The 22,207-nt window shown below is 37.1% G+C and overlaps 1 protein-coding gene across 6 annotated transcripts in view; it reads right to left on the reverse strand.

Annotated features, from left to right (window-relative positions):
• Positions 1 to 22,207, reverse strand: part of atp11a (ATPase phospholipid transporting 11A) — a 141,783-nt gene that overhangs the window by 47,344 nt on the left and 72,232 nt on the right. For all 6 annotated transcript variants that reach the window (XM_008107006.3, XM_062977282.1, XM_008107007.3 and 3 more), the window contains exons 3-10: positions 20,492 to 20,581; positions 19,226 to 19,306; positions 17,924 to 18,031; positions 11,035 to 11,163; positions 8,496 to 8,599; positions 5,235 to 5,285; positions 1,647 to 1,711; positions 922 to 1,003 (exon numbers count right to left, since the gene is read on the reverse strand). In XM_008107006.3, the coding sequence (XP_008105213.2) occupies positions 922 to 1,003; positions 1,647 to 1,711; positions 5,235 to 5,285; positions 8,496 to 8,599; positions 11,035 to 11,163; positions 17,924 to 18,031; positions 19,226 to 19,306; positions 20,492 to 20,581 (710 nt within the window). The remainder of the gene's footprint in view (positions 1 to 921; positions 1,004 to 1,646; positions 1,712 to 5,234; positions 5,286 to 8,495; positions 8,600 to 11,034; positions 11,164 to 17,923; positions 18,032 to 19,225; positions 19,307 to 20,491; positions 20,582 to 22,207) is intronic.

Below are 22,207 nucleotides of genomic sequence, written 5' to 3' on the forward strand. Positions count from 1 at the left end.
GTGTGGGGGAGCGACGCAAGTTACTCTAAGCACAGTGTTGGCAGCAGAGAGGAATCTGCTGCCAATTAGTTGCATTCTTTGTATCTTTTGTTCCTTGGCTTTCGTTTCGTTTATACCCAGGCTGAAGCAAGCAGTTTGTTTTTACCCGGATTAAACTCCGGTTTAATCCGGTTTATCTTTTGAACATTTACTTTTGCCCCTTTTTGCTCCTAAAGGCAAAAACTGCCTGGCCCTTGTGTTTTACGGGCATTTTTGAGTTCTGTAATCTAATAAACTCTGTTACTTTGAATCTTGTGGCGTTCTGTCCTTGACAAAGCTATTTTCAAGACATATACATTTATTTCTGCATCTATAAGAAATAATGTTGGGAACTCCTTATCCAGACTGTTGTGGGGGGGGGGGGACAGTGGATACATAGGGCCACTGAAGTTTGTTACCACAACAAATCTACAAGGGAGTTTACACTGAAAGTAAATAACTTTACTTACTTTAATATACTTTAAAACCAAATCTCTTTACCACAGCCTAGATCTAACAGGTCAGTCACTGTGCTACAAGATTCTCAGCATTCATGCATTTATTTGATTCCTGTTCACAAATGAAAGAGAAGCTGCAGGCTTCCTCTTCAGTCCTGCATTGTATTTCCATGGCAGTGACTTTTGTAAAAACCACAGGTCATCACACCAAGAGCTAGTGATGCCACCAAACCCTTGGCAATAGTAAACAATGATTTAATGATGATTCACTGAAATTTTTCATAACAATAATAACAACATCATACTGAATGAGAGACAAAAGCCCTCATAAAAACATGGTCTGGGTTTTTCTTCTGGTTCACAACCTTTACAAAACGCCCCCCCCCCCCTTTCTAACCATCTCACAGATACATTATATATTGGGAAAACATTGACATAGCTTTACTTTTCAACTGCAGATCGTTTCTGAGATTTTGACTGATAATTCAATGCCATTTTTGTTTCCATGCCAGTGTATATGGCAACACCTGAAACAGACAAAAATACCTTTAAATCTAAAACTGTGTAATGTTCATAATACACACACTTATACACACGTTAATTAACATAATTTGCACAAAAATCAATAAGAAAAGCATAGGATTGTGCACCAGAAGCAGTTGTTCATTTATTCATTTAGCTGCATTTGTATATTGTCTTTCTTCCAGAGTTGGACCGAAGACGGATTCCAGATAAATTATGGGTCCTAATGCTGTGATCTTGCAAAAGGAAGAATGAACTCTATATCCTATGTAAGGTTAAACTAAAAAAGCAAATACCCTTTTTTGAGAATATTGAAAACATTCTGTTTTTTGCACATTTTGGGACACTAATTCAAATAAATAAAAATGAATTTGCTCAATCGGTTTGAGATCAGTGGTTTTCCAGGATATACTTTGCTTATTCTCAGCTGATTTTTTTCTACCAGTGGAATCATCATACAACTAAATCTGATGGTCTGCCTAAGCTTTCTCTAGGCATGCATATGAAATCACATAAGGCTAAAACTGGGGAGAAGAATATGAGTGCTTATGTCAGCCCTATTGACCAAATGTGTATTTGCTGAGGGTGTACATCTTTTCATAAAACATATTTGACCTAGGACTATTACTACATTTTATGAGTAAATACCAAATATTTTCTCTGTGTTCTTCAATGTAGCTCCTCTAAGAAGCACATTTTCAGATCCTAATGGCCTACAAAAAAGAAAAAAAATCCAGATATTAGCGGATTGTCCCAAGAGAGTAACTGAATTTTCAAGTTCAAATGGAAGATAGAGTGAACAAGAGGAGGTTCAAAGAGCTTTGGTTTGTTTTTGTTTTTTTAAAAGAGACACATTTTTATTTAAAAAATTAACTAGGTTTCCTAAATCCTATGTATACAAAGAAACTCACATTTTAAAAACTGATTTGGACATATTCCCCAAATACAAAGTGGAATACAGCTGTAAAGTTCTACTCAGAAAACCCAATATGATATTTACAGTCAGACAGATATAAACAGAATCTAGTCATACTTGAAACAAACTGCCAGTGTTCAGATCAGTTTATTCCCAAATCCTACACAAAGTTCCCTCTGCCTTGTTCTAACTCTCCTCTTTTGCTCTATTTCTCCTTTAGCCTTACACCTCCAAATTACTGTCAGATGCTTCTGAACCCCTTGTTCAAATATCTCTTTAAATAACTATAAATAGCTAAAAGAACAATACATTGCTTGGAAGGTAGTTGGGGATGACTGTTCTCTGCGGGTAGAGGATATAATAAACACACAAGTAACTTTTGGTATAAACTACGGCCAGATTCATTACAGAAAACGTGTAGAAGGTATGTGTGCATAGAGGGAACATTCAATTACTTCATTCCACCTTAACCCTAAGGAATGGGGTCTATGTATTTGTTACTCTGCTGATCCCCCATCAAAGTTCAAGACCATTCACACTCAGTTTATAGCACTATGTTGCTGCTTTTTCATTAAACTACATTCTCCAGGATTACATAGGAGACAGCCATGTAAGTTAAAGTGAGATCATAGAACTATAAATGTACTATATACGAGGGCTATCCAGAAAGTATATTACCTTTTGGAATTAAAAATGAACAAAGTATAGGAGAAAGCATGTACCATATGCAGTTGAAAGCCACACCCAAATACCATATCTCACGTAGTCGCCATTCAAATCTAGGCACTTATTGTGCTGGTACGACTGTACCAGAAGCTCCAACTTTATTTTCTTTCTGCTAATGTTTGCAGTCATAGGGCAGGCCGCCTGTCCATCATCATTAAGTTTGGTTCCGCCCCTTGTTCAGGGCTCTGGGAGGGAATGAGCCATTTTTAAGTCAGTCTCACTTAAGGAAGCTAAACTATAGGACGTAGACCAGCTCGTCCCGTAGAAAAGCTTCATATATCAAGAACATCCAGGGATATAGAACATCCAAGAAAACAGAAACAGAAATTCCAGGGGGAAAGTCCCAAAATCTCTGGCTGAGATCTCACAGCCTCTCAGCCTCACAGCTCCTGAGGGAAACAGCCCTAAAGTTTCCAAAGAAACCTTGGAGAGAGAACAGCATCACAGATCCATGGAACCCCAGCTGAAACATCTGCAAGCCTTGGTTGGTAGGTCTACTCCATGCCCAGACACATTTGGAATCAGTAGTAGGCCCCACATCAGCTAGGCCCATATGATAGACAGCCTGGGAGAGGTTATAAGGGGTTTTTCTTCTTACAGAGAAAGTACAGTTATCCAAAGCTGATTGCCCGTCCCTTGGGGACAAGATTGAAAAGCCAACAGTTTATTAAAGAAACCTTGAAGTGTTATTTGACTCCTTGAAGATTTATTATTTGTTCAACAATAAAGACTTTGTTATTTCATTAAAGACTCAAAAGACCATCCCTTTCAGGAAAATCCTCAAGAACCTCTCTTTGAGGTGCCCTGGCTTCCCGCTGGGCATAAAGTATACGTCTTATACAAAAGACAATAGTTACAGGCCCAGCGCGTGACAGAACACTTATCATAGCGATAAATGAGCTTGGAAACTCCTTCCCCACTAAATTCTGCCACCTCCGTCGTCAACCACTTGTTTCCAGCAATGGGGGCATGGCTGGCAACACATCATTTTGGCGACGCTGTGCAGCTGCGAGAAAGGGGAAGAGTTGACGACGGAGGTGGCAGAATTTAGTGGGGAAGGAGTTTCCAAGCTCATTTATCGCTATGGTAAGTGCCCAGATTTGAATAGCAACTACGTGAGATGTGGTATTTGGGTATGGCTTTCAACTGCATATGGTACATGTTTTCTCCTATACTTTGTTCATTTTTAATTCCAAAACGTAATGTACTTTCTGGATAGCCCAAAACAATAAAAGAGACTCAGAGCGGTTTCCATACAAGGTAAACATTCAATGCTATAATCAACAACACTACAACAAATCAAATCACTTTGGACATATCATGAGATGATGTGACTCATTGGAAAAGATAATCATGCTCGACAAAGTAGAAGGCAGATAATCATGTAAATAAGATAATCATGTTAGTAATGTAAAGAAAACAACCAGCACATGAAGTCATTTGTTATCAGAAGGAAAGATGATTTGAATTTAATATAAATAAATATCCATTTTACTTCAGCATCTCAGCACAAATATAAGGATTAACATATCAAAAAATCTTAAAACATCCGTGCTTTAAAGCTAAAGCATTCTCATAGTATAAGAAAGGCACATTAAATTATAAAAAGCAAATGTAAGCTACATACATCTGTCTGCTTTTCACTGCTCGCAGGACAACAAAGCTAGAAGACAATTAACCTTAAAGCCATTCTGTTAAAAGCAAGACGCACAGATCTTCATTAATTAAATATACACCCTAGTTTTGTATCTAGCTGCCAAATTTCAGCACTTTTCTCTCTGCTGGAAACTTCAGTGAAATCCATCTAGAGTTTTCTTCCCAGGTCATAAAAAATAATTTCATTTTTTTGTCCTGGTTAGTTACAGGTCTCTTTTTAATAATCTCCTGACTGATACTGACAAGCAAATGGCGACTACTCCAGCCCTTTCAGATGTATTCCCAAGGCTACCACCATTCCCTTTTCGGTCTTCTTAAGGCACATTTGCACTCAGTGACAAGTCAGAATTCTGTAGAATGTTGGTTTGTTACAGACAAGGCATGTTATGGCCATCCTAACGGTGTATACTGCTTAAACAGCTCTGCTCAAAGCAAGAGAAACTGAATTAATTGCAGGGTTTTTATTTATGGTTTATCTATCCTCATGTCCAGAACTGGAAATCTGTCTCTTCTATTGCCCAATAAGACAGAAAACAAATCCTAGAACAAACCATGGATTATTTCTCTATGTCTTTTAAGATGCAATAAGAACTGCAAAATTGGAGGCAATGTACACACTACAAATATTTTCAGATAAAATACATATTTATCACATGATGCTCCTCCTCACCACCACAACCCATGAATTTGCTAACGTGATAGACAAGATACTGAACTGTGTTTTCTGCCATGTCATGTGCTAGTGCTGACTAGTATTATTGCTTAATCAAATCCTAAACAGAATTTACATTTTCCTTTTAATCTTCTTTGATCTGTATGCCTGAACAGACACGTATGGGATTGCACTCTAAAATTTTTCAATGTATTCTGTTTAGGTTGAGGAACAAAGAACCTATTTGCCTGAGGATGTGTGGTCATCTGTCTGTTTTCACTCTTACCTTGCAACAGGTTCATTTCTGTCATGGTAAACATTTATTCGGCCGACAAATCTGCAAGAGGAAAAACACCTTAGGTAATGCCTCAGTATCAGTGTGCCTCTAGGAATGCAGAAAAGAGAATCCCAGTAATTGTACAGACTTGAATGCTAATAGCTTCAGTTTTTTGCCTCAGAGAAGATGAATCATAACTACACCTCTAAGAACACATGGCATTACCACTGTTTCCTCATCCTTATAAAGTCTGTATCCTTATGTGTCCCTCCTGTTTTTCTCCTGAATTTCTTACTGCAGTCTAGACTCAATCATAGCAACGAATGCCCTTCGACCTAAAATTTAAATTTAAATTTTAATTACTGCAAATCAAGTCTGACCTGTCATTAGAAATTAAAATGCCTAAATTGAGGCTGTTATAATAATAATAATAATAATAATAATAATAATAATAATAATAATAATAATATTAACAACATATAGACTGCCCTTTCTCCCCGAGGAGACTCAAGAGTGATTTCCATACAAGAAGGCAGATATTCAATGCCATAGTCAACAAAACCACAACAAATCAAATCACTTTGGACATATCATGAAATGATGTGACTCATTGGAAAAGATAATCATGCTCGACAAAGTAGAAGGCAGAAGGAAGCCTGCACTACTAGTTGATTTCAGTTGAAAAAGCCATGACCCTGAGTTTGCATGACTTGAACAGGGCAGTTGATTATCTGGGATTTTGGAGGTCTCTCATTCATAAGGTCACCATAAGTCAGCTTGACCATGAATAATGATAACTTGTCCCAAGTTCAATTAGGTAACTTTCTGAATTCTTTGGGAGCCTTCATCTCAACTGTTCTTAAGTAGGTATCTGAAATTAAGATGATGGGTATATGTTGTCCAGTGTTTCTGGTCCCATGCCAAAATTGCCCAAGTTGTGACTATGACAAATTAACAGGGATCAAACAAAAGTATTTTGGACTAAGGTTTATGTACAAGGTTTTGTGGATGAATGGCTCAAGTATTTTGTATTATTTTAAATTTGTATTTAATTGCTTATGTTTTATTCTTTTGTATTGTTGTGTATTGGCATTGAATTCTGCCAGTTTTGCAAGCTGCCCTGAGTCCCTTCGGGTGAGAAGGGCGGGATAGAAATGATGTAAATAAATAAATAACCAATAAATTTTTGTAACAATATGTTTCTTGCAAGCACTCGAGTCAGAAAGGAAGTTTGAAAATGCATACTATGTAAAATGCTTCAGAAAGAGGCAAAGGCCCAATTAAATGTGGTGAACTCTGATTAAGGACCCATGTAACTAGATCAAGACAACTTCTCTGAAGAGTGTTTTTCCATCCTTAGCAGATGCTGGATCCATAGTATAAAACAATGATAAATCAGTCAAAGCCTGTAGTTGAGCTGATTTAGTTCCACTGAGGTCCACAGAGTACAAACAATTCCACTGAGGCTATAAATACATAAATTTCATTTGAAGCTCCTGTGTCTGATGGCTCTATTGAGAATGTGTTTCTCAGAAGCAAATTTAATTGATCTTAGTTTCAATAATGTAATGCTCAAAGATCACAGCACAACTCTGCTTAAATTGAATTAGTACTACTTCATTTTGTTTGCTTATACAGTCGTAACATTCATCATGACTAAACATTTCATGTAGATATCATGTAATGTATGGATTTTTAGAGAGCCAGAGTGATTCAATGGTCTATTACATTAAGGCTCCAGATAACCAGGGCTCAAGACCTCTGCCTGGCAAATCACAATTTCGCAGGCTCACAGAAAGGCAAGGGCAAATCCTGTCTGAACAAATCTTGTTAAGAAATGATAGGTTTGCTTTAAGATTGTCATAGGCTGGAACTATCGTCAGGGCACAAAGTAATACAATAATTGTGTTTTCAATTCCTATAAATGCATGCAATATCAGATCTAAATTCTATAATAAGGAATAGCCATTTTTGAAAACCAGAACTTCCAATACATCTCCCAGCAACAGTGAGGTTGAAATTATGAGTGAATATCAAATTCCTGAATTGATGCTAACATAGAGGTAGCACTCAACTGTTACTTAGCTCTCTCTTGGCAGGTACTCCAGACAGTATCCTACGGATGATCTGACAGTGAGAATGAAAATGCTGGCAGAAACTGAAGCTGCTTGGCTCTATCCCCAGACCACAAACTTGGCATAAAAAACTTGTTCAGAAAATAGTGATACTATAATGATTGAGGCAGATCCGATACTATGTGACTGTTTTTGCAAGATGTGGAAAAGGAAGGTGGCTGGGCATAAAGTCTCAACAACCAGTCCAAAACAAAAATTGGCATAAACCCTTTTGAATGGATTTTCTAGATAAAAAACTGTTTTATTTAAATACCTACGTTTTATTAAAAGTTAAAGATGAGTTCATAGAAGGCATAACTAAGAAACTGATGAATTTAAAGCAAGGCAGCTAACTTGAATTTGATATTGTAAGTGAATTGACATAGGTGCCATTTAAACTGCCATATAATGCAATTTGAAACTGCATTATATAGCCAATATAGATGGGGCCTTTGACATACTTCTCTGGAATGATGCCAAGAAGGATGCAACACAGCTGTAAAGAGCAGACAATTTCAAAGCATAGGGTGGACAATGTGTGGCCCTGAAGATGATGATGGATTGCAACACAGAGAGATAAAATGAGAGTTGTAGTTGGACAATATCTGGAGGGCCTCATTTTCACCACCCAACATGCTTCTTTGTAATCAAAATGGCACACAGATGCAAAACACAAGTAAGAGTGGACTCAAATTCTGGATAAGTTCTGCTTCTTTGAGCCTCTTCTTGCATATTCTTCCCTGGTCTGCCATTTTAGTCACTGAAAAAAGTGCCATACAACAAGTCTTCTTTGGAGATATTCCATCCTCTATTCATCTATCCAATCAAGAGGTCAGTCTCAAAACAAAAATATTTCTCAGGCTTTCACACTTAATATTGGTCTTACAAAACTAACTTCATAGAATTATTATTATTATTATTATTATTATTATTATTATTATTATTATTATTATTATTATTATTGCAAGATCTTTATTTATGCCTGTCACCCAACCATGCTGATAATGAGGAATGAGGTTCTTAAAGTAAAAGGAAAGAGACTGAATCACTGACTTACATATTGTCTTTTCAATATGTGCAGAAAACATGTAGTATGTTTAAAGCTATTTTAATATAACCGGAAAAAAAGAAGACAATTTACTGGATATATTCTTACTTATAAAGATCAGGCTGGGGTTGTTCACATTCAATAGTAGCATGCAGGGTGTCAATATCCTGTTCAGTTTGAAAGGCCTTCGTGTCTTGGACAGCATAATATGTCTAGAACGAACAACAAAGATGTAGCTAAATATCACGTGTGTTTATTAAGAAATGAAGCTTTCAAAGTGAAAAAAGAGAAAAAAATAATAGTGATGTAATAACGTTTTACCTGGTAAACCTCTACAGTTCTATATAAAAGCTGGAATGCTTTGTTAGCAAATCAAAATTCTAATATAGTAGAGTCTCGCTTATCCAACATAAACAGGCCAGCAGAATGTTGGATAAGCGAAAATGTTGGATAATAAGGAGGGATTAAGGAAACACCTATTAAATGTCAAATTATGTTGTGATTTTACAAATTAAGCACCAAAACATCATGTTTTACAATAAATTGACAGAAAAAAACAGTTCAATACACGGAAACATTATGTAGTAATTACTGTATTTATGAATTTAGCACCAAAACATCTCAATATATTGAAAACATTGACTACAAAAACATTGACTACTAAAAGGCAGACTGCGTTGGATAATACAGAACGTTGGATAAATGAAGGTTGGATAAGCGAGACTCTACTGTAAGTGCTATTCTATCCCCAATGCTGTTCAACATCTACATGAAACTACTGGGAGAGATCACTTGGAGACAGTATACCATCACAGCCAAATACATTTCTCCATGTCTTCAAAAATAAGCTAAGGATAGCATATCTCCTCTGAATGAATGTGTGAAAGAAGTAATGGAACAGGTGGAAAAAACAAACTAAAACTGAAATCAAACAGAACCATTTCTACTGAGGGTCTTAACCTGGTGTTGGAACCGTCAACAAATCCTGAATGGGGTTACACTTCCCTGAAAGACTGATGGCTGCTAGAAGGTACCTCCAGATTCTTCACTTCAAATAATAGCTCAGAAAAATGACTGTCAGGAAGGTCTGCTGTTAGCTTCAGCTGATACGTCAACTGTGCCCCTTCCTAGACCTGGGGAACCTAAAGGCAGTAGAGCACAGGCTGATAACCATAAGGTTGGACTTCAACAATGTACTACAGATGGGGCTACCTCTCTATCAAGTTCAGAAACTTCAACATGGTGGACAGATTGCATCTAGGAGTAATTGCATTACACCCATTTGGAAATCATTGCACTTGCTGACAATCCATTTTTGGAAAAGGTACAAAGTGTTGGTTGTTACCTTTAAGGCTCTACATAGTTTGGGTCCAAGTTACTTGGGGGGATTCTTTATCATGTATAATCTGCCCCATGCACTGAGGTTGGCAACGGTTAACTAAATAACCTTTTCATCAGCCACCCTAAAATTATGGAAAGACCTGTTTGAAGAGCTCTGGCAACTGGATACGCAGTCTACATTTAAGACAGAATTAGAGGACATTTTCTTCCAGCAAATATATACAGATCATTTTAAAAATATGAATTTAATATGGATGTCTGGTTTTTAAACTGATCTTAAACTCTTTCAACTGATTTTGCATTTCTAATTAATGTCCATGTTTAATTGTGTTAAACAAAGAAGCTCAAATTTTACAAAGTCTTTATGCTTGCCTAGTTCCCTCTTTTCTCCTAGTCCTCTATGTAGCTGGAAGTTGTTGGGTTTTTTGTAGAAACAGAAGCATTTAGAACAGAATGAATGAGGGCTGGACAAACCAACTTTCAAAGTCGGGCAGCAGCAGTGTGTCTTCAGTAACCAATACAATAAAGACTAAACAGAAGATTGGGATTCTGCTTTGTACAATCCTACTGTAGCTCTCTGTATCTCCAATAACAGTCAGAAACTCTTTCTGAGCAGAAAAAAGAGGAGAGCAGCCTACTTCTCTAGCATTTTTTAAAAGCATAGACCTGTTTCTTTAATATGAACGGTGGAAACTGTTGAAAACAAAAAGTTATTCCTGCATGCATTCTGGAAGAAGCCTTCAAGAAAGTTTTGTTAACCTATGCATGGCTTACCTCACATGTTTTTCTTTTTCATTTCACATGTGCATAGTGTTAATTTTAAATGAAACGTTTGCTCAAACATGTAGACCTGCTCTTCTTTTTGTTGTAGGAACCTATCGCTATTCCTTCCCTGTTGTTTATGCTTCTTGTACCAAGGTTTTTGTTACAGATGTAATACCAAATAATATATCTGCTTTGTTAACTGCGTTGTACGATCCACAAATGTTAAAATCTTGCATAAGGACAAAAAATAAGACGTGCCAATTTTATTTGCTGAGAGCATTCAAAATTTGATATTTTATACCTAAACAGAACTTGTTTCATTAGTCCTTAATAAAAAATCATACTTCTTCACTTGCATGATACTGTGTCAATCTTGAAAAACATCCTAGAATATTGAATCCATTGTAGGTTCAAGAAATGTAAGCCACTTACTCTTAACAGTAATAAACAGATATTTTCATTCACAGGATGTATAATGTTACAGAAATACTGAATGCCAGTCTTTGGCCTTATACTGACATTTGATCAGAGCTTTTATTACCTTATGACTGGACTCGCCGTCCAAACTTGCTGTTGTAACAAAACATGTTCCATCTGCCCGACTACTGGACAACAATATTAAGTCGCAAGGGAATGTTTCATCTTCTTTTACCATCACAATATCTCCAACCTAGAAAAGACATGAGGCAAGAGCACAATCAGATGAAGTATAAACAGTTTACCCTAAGAGTGATTGCTGTTGCTGATGCCATTTTCCTTTCTATTATTTGTAATGTTATCCTGTATATGCATATTTGAGAGTAAACTCCATCATGAAATAGTGGGAATAAAGATGTTTAGAATTTTCCATACAATGAACAATATTATACAGAAAATTTAATCTAAACTGAGATGTAAAAATTTGTATATTTAGCATGAACAACTGAATATACTTTAAATATACAAATACAAAAACAAATCTCAAAAAGCAATAATCAATCTACAATTCTATAGATTATGTTATGACAAATATATTGGTGATATGTTCTTTCAAGTTTATTTATTGACCCTATTTATACCCCACCTTTCTCTACCCTGAAGGGGACTCAAGGTGGCTTAGCTATGGCAATTATTAAAGGTCTTAAAAACACATACAAAACATAAGCTTAAAACATTTGATTTAAAAATTAATACATACAGTATTAATATTTAAAACACTGCAATCAATTAAAATCACGGCATCCAAGTTGTTTTCAATTTATGGCAACACTATGGTAAAACTATCATGGACATTTTGTTCAATGGGGTTTGCTTTTGCTTCCTCTGAGAGCGTAACTGAGTGGGGATTTGAACTCTGCTCTCCACAGTTGTAAACACAGAATCATAGCATCATAGAATTGTAAAAGACCACAAGGGCCATCCAGTCCATCTTCCTGCTATACAGGAATACCCAATCAAAGCATACCCGACAGATGGCCATCCAGCCTTTGCTTTAAAAACTCCAGAGAATGAGACCCCACCATACTCCGGGGCAGGATCTTCCATTACTGAACCACTACTCCATGCTAGCTCTTAATCTATAGCAGTGGTTCTCAGCCTGTGGGTCCCCAGATGTTTTGGCCTTCAACTCCCAGAAATCCTAACAGCTGGTAAACTGGCTGGGATTTCTGGGAGTTGTAGGCCAAAATACCTGGGGACCCACAGATCTACAGTGATACCTTTAAGTATTTCTGTATGTCAATACTTGCAAGTATTTAAAAAGAAAATAATGTTCAGAACATCCACAACAAGAACATACCACAAATTATCTTATAGCATCCTTTAAAAAATGTGACATCTAGATAATAGGTTTCTGATTTTTTTTAAAAACTGTATTTAAACTAGAACAGGATGAAAAATGTGAACACATTTCTCCAAATAACTCTACTCATTTTTCATGCTTTTGTGAAGTAAAGCGACATGCAGACTCTCTCTGGAGGAATGAGAAAGGATCATCTGGCAAGCAGAAGCTTCTTGTTGACCCATTTAGCCAACAGAACAACATTCAGGAAAATATAAAGCAGCATAATTCATAAGGAGAAGCCAATATGCTCAATTTCTTCCTAGCTATACAAGTAAAAAGAACCTCCATGTTCAGGAGCAGTGAATACAACCCAGGGGGCAAAGATCTGCAACCTTCAGGCTCTGTTTGTGAACCTCTTAGAAGTATCTGACAATCTATTATTGGAAAGACTAAGCAAGAGAAGAGACACTATTAGTGTGATCTAGCAGTGAATATGCTCACGTTGGACTAGATGGCACATCACATTCATTCTACAGTGTGGATTCATTCATTGTGAGTTTTGAATGAAGGAAGGAGGAAAGTGTTTTAGTTTTGGGATTATTTCTTGAGGCTCTTTTGCCATTTGCTGTTCTTTATATGTTATCCTTCAATAATTCCATTATGCCCCATGCTTTCAAGTGTTAATTATTCTGTCATTACTGATAACAACAGACCCTTCCCAAGACCTCTGATAGTTGCCCTAAATCCATCTGATAGTTGTCCTAAATCCTTTTTTCTCGTTCACTCCTCCTTCTGAACATGCCATCCTTTTAATTGATTTTGCTCCCAGTTAAATTTCTGGTTCTTAATCTCATTATCTTCCTTTAATTGGTGATATTTTCTACTTTGTGGTCTTTGGGAAACTGGGAAGCCGCCTCAGGCTTGAAGTGTCTTGTTTTTCAGTAGAGCCAGGAGTTGTTTTCTATCACTGGCAGTTATTCTTCAGGGTCTCCAGATGGTTTTTTTTAAACACTACTTGCTGTATTTAATAGAAATTCGGGCAACTTGAAGGCACGCACAAACACCAGCAATTCAACTTTGGACCATTTTGGTTGCAAAGTGTATGAGTTTTGCTCCGTCTTGGTATGGTCTATTTGCATTTATTCAGCTATCAGCATTTAAAGCTGTTACTGCCCTTAACTACACATTGTCTTCCTTCAGAGATTTACACTGCTGTATGGTCCAGTTTCTGAATCCAGATGATCTGCTTTGTACTGGATTTGTATGAGTCTACACTGCCAGATAATCCAGTTCAAAGCAGATCATCTGGATTCAGAAACTGGATTATACGGTAGTGTAGATGGGGCCGTACTCTGGGTTTCTCTGCTGGTCCTGCATAATCTCATTCAAAAAGCTTCTGTGGCCTTGTTCTCTTATCTCTCTTTTCTTAGAGTCCAGCACGTTCTTTACCTGCAACCTTTGCTCTTTGAGCTCATACCTAAAAGGGCTTCCCAATAAGTGAAACAGCTCCTAGTGTGCTAAATAAACAAAGAAATTTGCAAAAGAAAAAAGGAGTTTAGTACATATTGATCAGCTAAAGAGTGTTAGGAATTGTGCTGCCTTCTAGGAGTTGCGGTTCTATAATGATTGGGGGGGGGGGGGGTTGTCCAATTCCTATATCTGAATTAAAGGTTGGTCACTAAGTTGAGATATAAGAATTTAAAACAGAATCATTCAAAGTCTCAAAATTACTTCGTAAACAGGAAGTGAATTCCTCATAGTCCTTGCACCGATATAAAAGTAAGCTTCTTAGCAGGGGGTTGGACTAGATGGCCCATGTGGTCTCTTCCAACTCTACTATTCTATGATTCCAACTATGATTCTAATATTAGCTATTGAGTAATAGGGTAATAATGATTCAATAATTCAGTACTGATTATTAACTAAGCCATTTATTATTACATAATTCATTATTATTGTTTTTATTACACATTATTAAAAAGGATATATTATTAAAATCTTTTAGCAGTGATCAACTAAGCTACACAAATAACAAATTTGCTCACTCTTAAGGTTCTGCAGGACCCTATGGTAATTGACATTACACAAGTGAGTCATGTGGATCAGGCAAATTCTTCCTTCCCCACTCCCACCTCATTTTGATGCTGTGGAGTAAACTGCTTATTGTTTACATTGAACTTGCATTGAATACTCATTGTGGTGTAATAATAGCTGTGTGCCTAAACTTGAATGAGCTACTGTGATAACCATAATTTGTATGCTTTTTTTTTTAATTGCTCTCGGCAGGAATGAGAGGGGATGAAAATTCGGTAACATAACTAAACAGGCTTTTAGCTTCTAGGAAGAGATTGACTTTGAACCACTTTTCTTGAATTAAAGTCAGCCTCACACAGGTTTTTCAGAAATAATTGCCAGTGTGTTCAAAGGAACTTTCTCCCTATTAAGTGTGCATATTATAGCAGCTGACATATTTTATGGAGATTTATCAAAACTGTAACAGCAACAAACATGGTCGAATAGTAAATGAATGAACATGTTGGAAATCTAGCTCAAAACACAGCTTCTGTTTATATGCATTGGGACCTGAATACTGCTTTTACCTGTTAGTTTTTGAAAGATGTAAGTAGGGACAGGAGAAAAAGAGCTTTAAGATACATAGCCTTGCAGCTCACATACAGATAAGCTAGTTCCTTGTGATAAAAAAACAACATAATCATGCTGACATAAACACCATAACATGTTGCAAGGTTTCTGTTCAGGTTCCATCTTACAAGCCTTTTCTTTTTCAAGCAGATTCCATTCTATTCTTGCATTCTGTTCTATCATTGCTGTCTTAATTCAATTTTCTCTTGCACCTTTTCCCACTCAGTTAGAAATCCAGGTTCACTGAACACTATTTGTCCAGACTGTTCTTCTTCCCAACCAACACACATATTGTATTTCTTTTAAAAATATAATCTGTCTTTCTCTAAACCTAGGGATTCCCACAGGCTTGCCGATAGATCCCCTTTCTGTATATGGATGGTGCCATTTTGGTGGTCTAGGAAATCACAAGGTATTTGCCATTTTCTTCCTTTTAACATTTCCCAGAAGAACCCAATAGGGTTCATTCTGGAGCTACAGCCAGCCCCCCCCCCCCCAACTCCACATTTGCTGTGGTTGTGGGCACAGCCTCCCCCCCTGTGAAAGTGAAAAAATGCAAAGAAAGAAATTGCTATTTTTTTTTAACCAGGGAGAGCATCTCTCTCAGTATATCTAAGTTTTCCAGTATGACTCCATGGCCAATTTCTACTGTAAGCTGGAGAAAGAATCACATTACAGGCCTCCAGATTACTAAAGAGGTGTTCTACCTAGAAATCTGTAGGTCCTCCAGCATGACTGAAGGGAGTTGACCGCAGAGTCCATTAGAGGAGCTAGAAATTCCTAGAGAGATCATTTTAAAATTAAATCCACGAATAATCAAGTCCACAAAAGTCAAAGCTGCTAATGTGGAGGGATGACTGTATCCATTAGAAATCCTTTAAAAGGGGGGGGGGAGGCTACTGCTAGTGGTATACTGGCAGGATAATAGTGATCCACATCAAAGTGGAGGAGTTTGCATGAAAATTGGGATAAGGCTCATAGAATTGTTTCTCCCTCATTCCTGCTCCCAAATATGTTTATCTTAAATATACTCATTAAGGTGTTTTTCCATTTGCCTTAAAACCTGAACTTAAACCAGCAGAGAGAAAAGGTTCTATAAAATATCCTCCTGGCATTGTTCAAGACCCAATAAGAATCCTTGGTCTATGCCAGGGGTCCCCAAACCTTTTAAACAGGGGGCCAGTTCATGGTCCCTCAGATCGTTGGAGGGCCGGGCTATAGGTTGTTTAAAAAAACTATGAACAAATTCCTATGTACACTGCATATCTCTTATTTTTAAGTAAACAAACAAAACGGGTACAAATACAGCCTCAATGTTAATCATCATCATCATCATCATCATCATCATCATCATCATCATCATCATCATAAAAATAATAAAAAGGGTTGGAAGAGACCCCTTGGCCCATTTAGTCCAACCCCCTTCTGCCTTTGTGCACCAAAAGCACAAGCAAAGCACTGCCGACAGATGGTCACCCAGCCTCAATGTTGTTAATAATAATAATAATAATAATAATAATAATAGCAATAATACATCACACAGCCCTAAATACTTGGGAAGTGTTCAACTTGTGATTTTGTGATACGAAATCCAGCATACACATCTCTTTTGCTGTGTTATACTGTGTTTTTGTGTCAATAATAATAATAATGAAGTGGGTTGGAAGAGACCCCTTGGGCCATTTAGTCCAACCCCCTTCTGCCTTTGTGCACCAAAAGCACTGGCAAAGCACCCCTTCATAATTAATTATTAATTCAATAATAATTAAAATACCATTATAAACAAGCCAAGCTTTGGAAGGCGTGGGTGGGAGGAGGCGGGAAAGGTGTGCGCCTTTCCGTCCTCCCTCGTGCCGCACGGGCTTTCCTCGGCGGAGGAGGAGGGAGCCACCAACATGGGGACCGGATAAATGGCTTCGATGGGCCACATGTAGCCCCCGGGCCTTAGTTTGGGGACCTCTGGTCTATGCATATTAGTGTTTAAACCACCACAGCCTTAGACAGGGACGTAGGGACATATCATGAAGCCACAAGAGCCTATAATGACATGAATCATTGTGAAAGAAAGTAGTAAGGAGAGTGTTAACCCTTCCCTATGCTATCTAAAGCATATGTGTGTGTGTATGTGTACACATACACACACACAGATATGGCTGGAGTTACACTTAAAAATGTACCTCTTCTGACTTACCAACAAATTCAATTTAGGAACAAACCTACATAACCTATCTTGTTAGTAACTTGGGGACTGTTGTATAATTAGACTGTCATATGTAGTAAATTATAGAACTGAAAGGCATTAATTTGTACATGGAATTTTCCATCACATGGATCACACTCTATTTTTAAACAAATTGTCGAAGGTTTGTTAGTTTTCCATCCTACATGTAAGAGATGAGGTTCTGCTATCCTGGGGGTTGGCTTGTCTAATGAACTGAAAACTTCTTGAACTACTTGGCATAGTAGATTTGATCCAAATTTACTTGGGAAAAACCGAACGGGTAGAATCAAACTTCCCCACCTTCTTCCTACAGCAGTTTAGCCAGTCCCCATGTAAAACAGTGAAGACAAGCAGAGCTTGCAAATGTAATTTTGGGGCTTATTCTGGGAGTTGTACAGGCTATCCATTTCAGAACATGTGGTGAAAGTTCAAATTCTTCCTGAAACCACTTTCTAATGTACTTTGGAGGGCAAAGCTCTCATCTGGTTCACCATCAGCTCAGTTCTGCCACAGCTTATCTGCTAGGTGGGATTTTTTGTTTTAAGTGGCAGGAAGATAGCAAACGAATGCAACAGATAATCGATTTGTAATCAAATAATACTTTGAATTCTTTATTTTGCTGTTGCAGGTAACATTTCATATTACAATATAAGCACAGAACCAATTGATCACGTTCACAAAAAATGATTTTTTGCCAGTACAATAGTTTAAAGAATACTGCATCTATTTATTCCATCTTTGTCTACCATGTCATATCACAGAATGTCCAGTCAAGAAATATATTTATAGATGTGTGATACTTACTCTTAGTTTGTGGCTCTGCTTTCTAACCAGTTTGCCATGTTGAATGAAGTGAACAGGACACTGGTTCATTGCATTGTCAGCTTTGTGACGAAGCCAGTCTTCATAGCCCTAAATGAAAGAGCAAATGAATACTAAGAATTCCAGTGAAAAATAATCCCTTTATTATTTGGCTTATTGCACTTGCATAATGTAATTAGAAAAAACTGTAATATGAAAGTGTATGTTGTGGAAAGAAATCAAAAGAAAACATAAGAGATCCCTTTCTGTCTTAATGCAAATTTCTGGTTATGTCTTTTTTATTGGTTCCTTATTTGAAGCTTGATGACACAGTAATTCTATACAGTGGCTTTTATGGCAGAGTGGGGATTCTGATGACCCTAAGACAAACTTATCGAGATATTAATTAGGATACTGCTTTTTAAACTGTGAGTAGCAACCCCAAACGGGGGGCCCTTAACTCAATGTTGGGGTTCTGATAAATTAGACAACAGTAAAGTTTTTTGAACATCACTTAGTGGCTGTTTTAGACATTTATATCAATCTGTTGTGCAGTGTTTACAGTGAACTGCAGAAGATGCTTCAGCTGTACTTCATAAACAGGGAAAAACTGTTTGGCAAGACATGTACCTGTTGATTTGGTCTATCATCTAGGTACATATATAGATGTAACTGGGGAAACTTATATTCAAACAGGGGCAACTGAATGATCCACCTTGGATTTCAATGTGCTATATGCTTTTATTCTTTGCTTAAAAATAACGTTTTAAATGGTTTTAATATCGACAGTTTAATACTCTTTTAATCACAACTTCTTATACAATTTTGACCATTAATGTTTTTGATTTGAAATGCTCTTTACTCTGCAAGCTATCCAGAGTCCCAGATAGGCTATACAAGTGATGATAGAAGGTGGGTTAATTTTCCCACAGCTTCATATTGAATGTGATCTCTACTGATGTGTGTTCCAAATTCAGCTCTAGTATTGCTTCCTTTCAACTTTGAGGAAGCCCAAGAGGAATAGCCGTGAAAGTGGAATGTGTTCTGCCCCTCATCCCCCCCATTCAAATTCCCATTCCATTATATAACCATCTTGCATCATTTATATACTTTAACTGAAAATATTTTACATTCAATTAAGCCGGAGATGCATTAAATAAAAATAAGAAAAGCTTTACTTGAAGACAGACTCAAAGAAAGCCAAATGAGCAAATACTTCTTAGCCTCAGGGTCAAGAATGCCAGGAGGTACATAAGCCAGGGAAAAAACAATACTTCTTTCACAGTTGAAAGGCATGTTTCTTACCTGTTTTATAGCTGTTACAGTGATTACAAAGAAAAGTGGAAGCCCACTTGTCACTGGACTAGTTGGTGTGTCAATGATTAACTAGAAAACAGAGAATAACCAATAATCACTTTTAAAAACTTTATTTTAAAAAACAAATCAGTACTGTTCATTATATGGGTGAAGGCCACAAGGGGGTGCTACAGAGAGAAGGACAGTCCATTTTATGGGGATGGAGGCTGGCTCAAAGGAAGAAAACTATTTCCTCTGTTTTCGCTGGTTATTCTCCCTCCCCACTTCCCATATCATAAACAAGGGTTTTTTTCCACGATGGGGGCATGGGTGGGGTTGGAGGGAATAACAGGAAACCGGGGAAATGGTTTTACTTCTTCAACTCACCCTCCACCCCTGTAAAATGGACTATCCTTCTCTCTCTAACATCTCCTTGTTGCCTCTACCCAGATAATGGAACACTACCAACAAATCAATGTCTTTTAATACTATGATTACCAAAAAAGACAAAAGAGAGAGAAGGAAATTCACTGGATATGAGGAAGCTATAGGCATATAATTAATTATGCCAACAATATTTCTGAGAATACATTTTCTTATAATTGGTATCTATAAAATATATCTTGATACATAGCTAAAGCAGTATCTCAGACAGTATGATCTTCTCAGCACTGAACAATAAATGCTGAATGTTTATCTTCTCAGCCTTTGCATGTATGTCTTTTGCAACACTAAAAGCATGCAGAATCCAATAGCTTACTGAAACTGCTTTTAACTTCTGCGGTTGTCATTTATTTGTTTATTTAATATATTTTTATTCCACTCTCTCTCACCCCAAAGGGGACTCAAAGCAGCTCACAGTATGGAAAAATTCAATGCCGCATATACAAACAGGTAAAAATACAATCTGGAGTGTAGAAAAAATCCATAGATATTTGCACGCTTCACTAGATATTGGTTGCACAATTTTCTTGATCATCTTGGTTAATAATATGAGATAATTCTTTTTTCCCAAAAGTATTTTTTTAGATGCAACATTTCACAAAGGAGATTATCACAAATATCAGGCGGATATTTGTGAGGTAGCCATTTGGAATATTTGTTCCTAACATTCCATCTTTTTCTTGTGAGAAGTCTTTCTGGCAAACTTCAGTTGTTTTTTCCACTATCCAAATATAACATAATCAAAGACTGGCACATTTAATTTTAATTGTGCTTTGCAGGCGTGTATATCTTCTTTTTAAAAGTTGAACTAAAAAAACAAGTATGCCTTACCTGTACAAGAAAAATGATGAGAAAATAAAAGTTTGCTATTCTTCGGAACTGCTCAAACAAATTCTTCGGTACAAAGTTCCAAAAAGTGTACTAAAAGAAAGAGAAGGTGTATGCTTATATTGTAATATGTTATATCTACATATACTGTATGGCATAGTTTTGGGCTGATGGTGAAAAAGACTAAAAGTTATATATAGATCCTAGCAAAAAGAAAGTTATTCTGCCTCCCATTTTAATTTTCAAAGGGCACAATCATGATTAATTTTACACATGTCTTTGACAAACATAATATTTGCGGCTATGAACACACAGTAAATATTCAAAATAATATTATGAATATAAAGAAATGTAACATACTGAGCCAAGTAGTTGGCATTACTGAGCAACTCTGCATATCAAATACCCACCTTTTGCAAGGAATGGTGTTCCTTTTCCTGAGTTTGGCTGTGCCAATCGTTTTAGGAACTTGGGATAAGGAACTGGAAAGAATTTTGTGGAGCAGTGTTGAAAGGTAAACTTGACCAAATTTGACCATTCCAGTGACAGAACACCTGTTGTGGGCCTAAAATTAACCACATCAGCCTTGGGAATAGGCAAATAATGAAACAGATTGACAATTGGATGGAGGACATGTGTTTGGAGAAAAGGATGTTGTAACTTTCATATACATAGCTGGGAAATGATCCCTGCTATCTTATCAATGAGGCAAGGCTAACCTGAGACAGAGGAAAATTTTTATTGTTTCCAAAGCCAGTCCAGAGTTATTTGGCCAATGGGGGCAGAAAATCCCTTAAGCACCTCTTCCTTCTCTAAACCTAAAAATAACTAAAGAGACAACTGTTCACTGCACTTTCAGAAAACCAAAAACTTCTGCCTGAGGTGGGGTTTTTTGTAATAATGGTCAGATTGGCTCAGAGTGAGATGGCAATTCAAAGGGGATCCACCACTCATTTCCGTTTTCTTTTGTGGAAACAAATTGTTATTAAAGGAATTTCCAAACATTTCATGTTGGTGGCACACTTTTTAGACATGCATCATTTTGCGACACAGTAGTTCAGTTTTGTTAACAAAGCAGAGGTTAAACCAACCCCTTGTGAGAGATACAGACACATACATAAATTGTAATAACGAAATCCATGGGGACACAATGTATCTCATGAGAATCTTTAATTTGTAAGATAGTTACATATAGTCCTAACTGCAAAGGAATAGGTTATTGGCCTGGGATGTTACATTATTTCATAAATATTGTGCCGTTACCAGTGAAAGATGGTGGTTCTTATACCAGTTGGGCAGTGAATCCTCTCTGGGCTTTAACCCAAACTTTACAAGAGTGGTTCAAGGTGACGGACATTGTTCCCAAAATATATTCAACACCCAGAGAAGATCTGCTGCTCAAGGTGGCATTTCAGTCACCATCCACCACTGCATTTTCCTTCTCCCTGGCTCTGCATTCAGTTTTCAGGAACAACAGAAGCTGCTCCACCAGCAGCTCAAGAGTTTATAATGCAGTGACATCTGTCAATATCACAAGGAACACATGCAACAAAATCCCCCCAAAACTGTTATTAATATTCCATCTAAAGCTAGTTGGCATTCCTGGAATGCCTCTAAGCAAGAGAGATATAATCCGACCTGCAAGTGACATTTTCACTAAATGTAAAACCAGTAACACAATCAGACAGCTCTTCTGGCATAATTTTCTGACACATGCAA

Source organism: Anolis carolinensis, chromosome 3 (genome assembly GCF_035594765.1).
Source record: "Anolis carolinensis isolate JA03-04 chromosome 3, rAnoCar3.1.pri, whole genome shotgun sequence".
Classification (NCBI taxonomy): domain Eukaryota; kingdom Metazoa; phylum Chordata; class Lepidosauria; order Squamata; family Dactyloidae; genus Anolis; species Anolis carolinensis.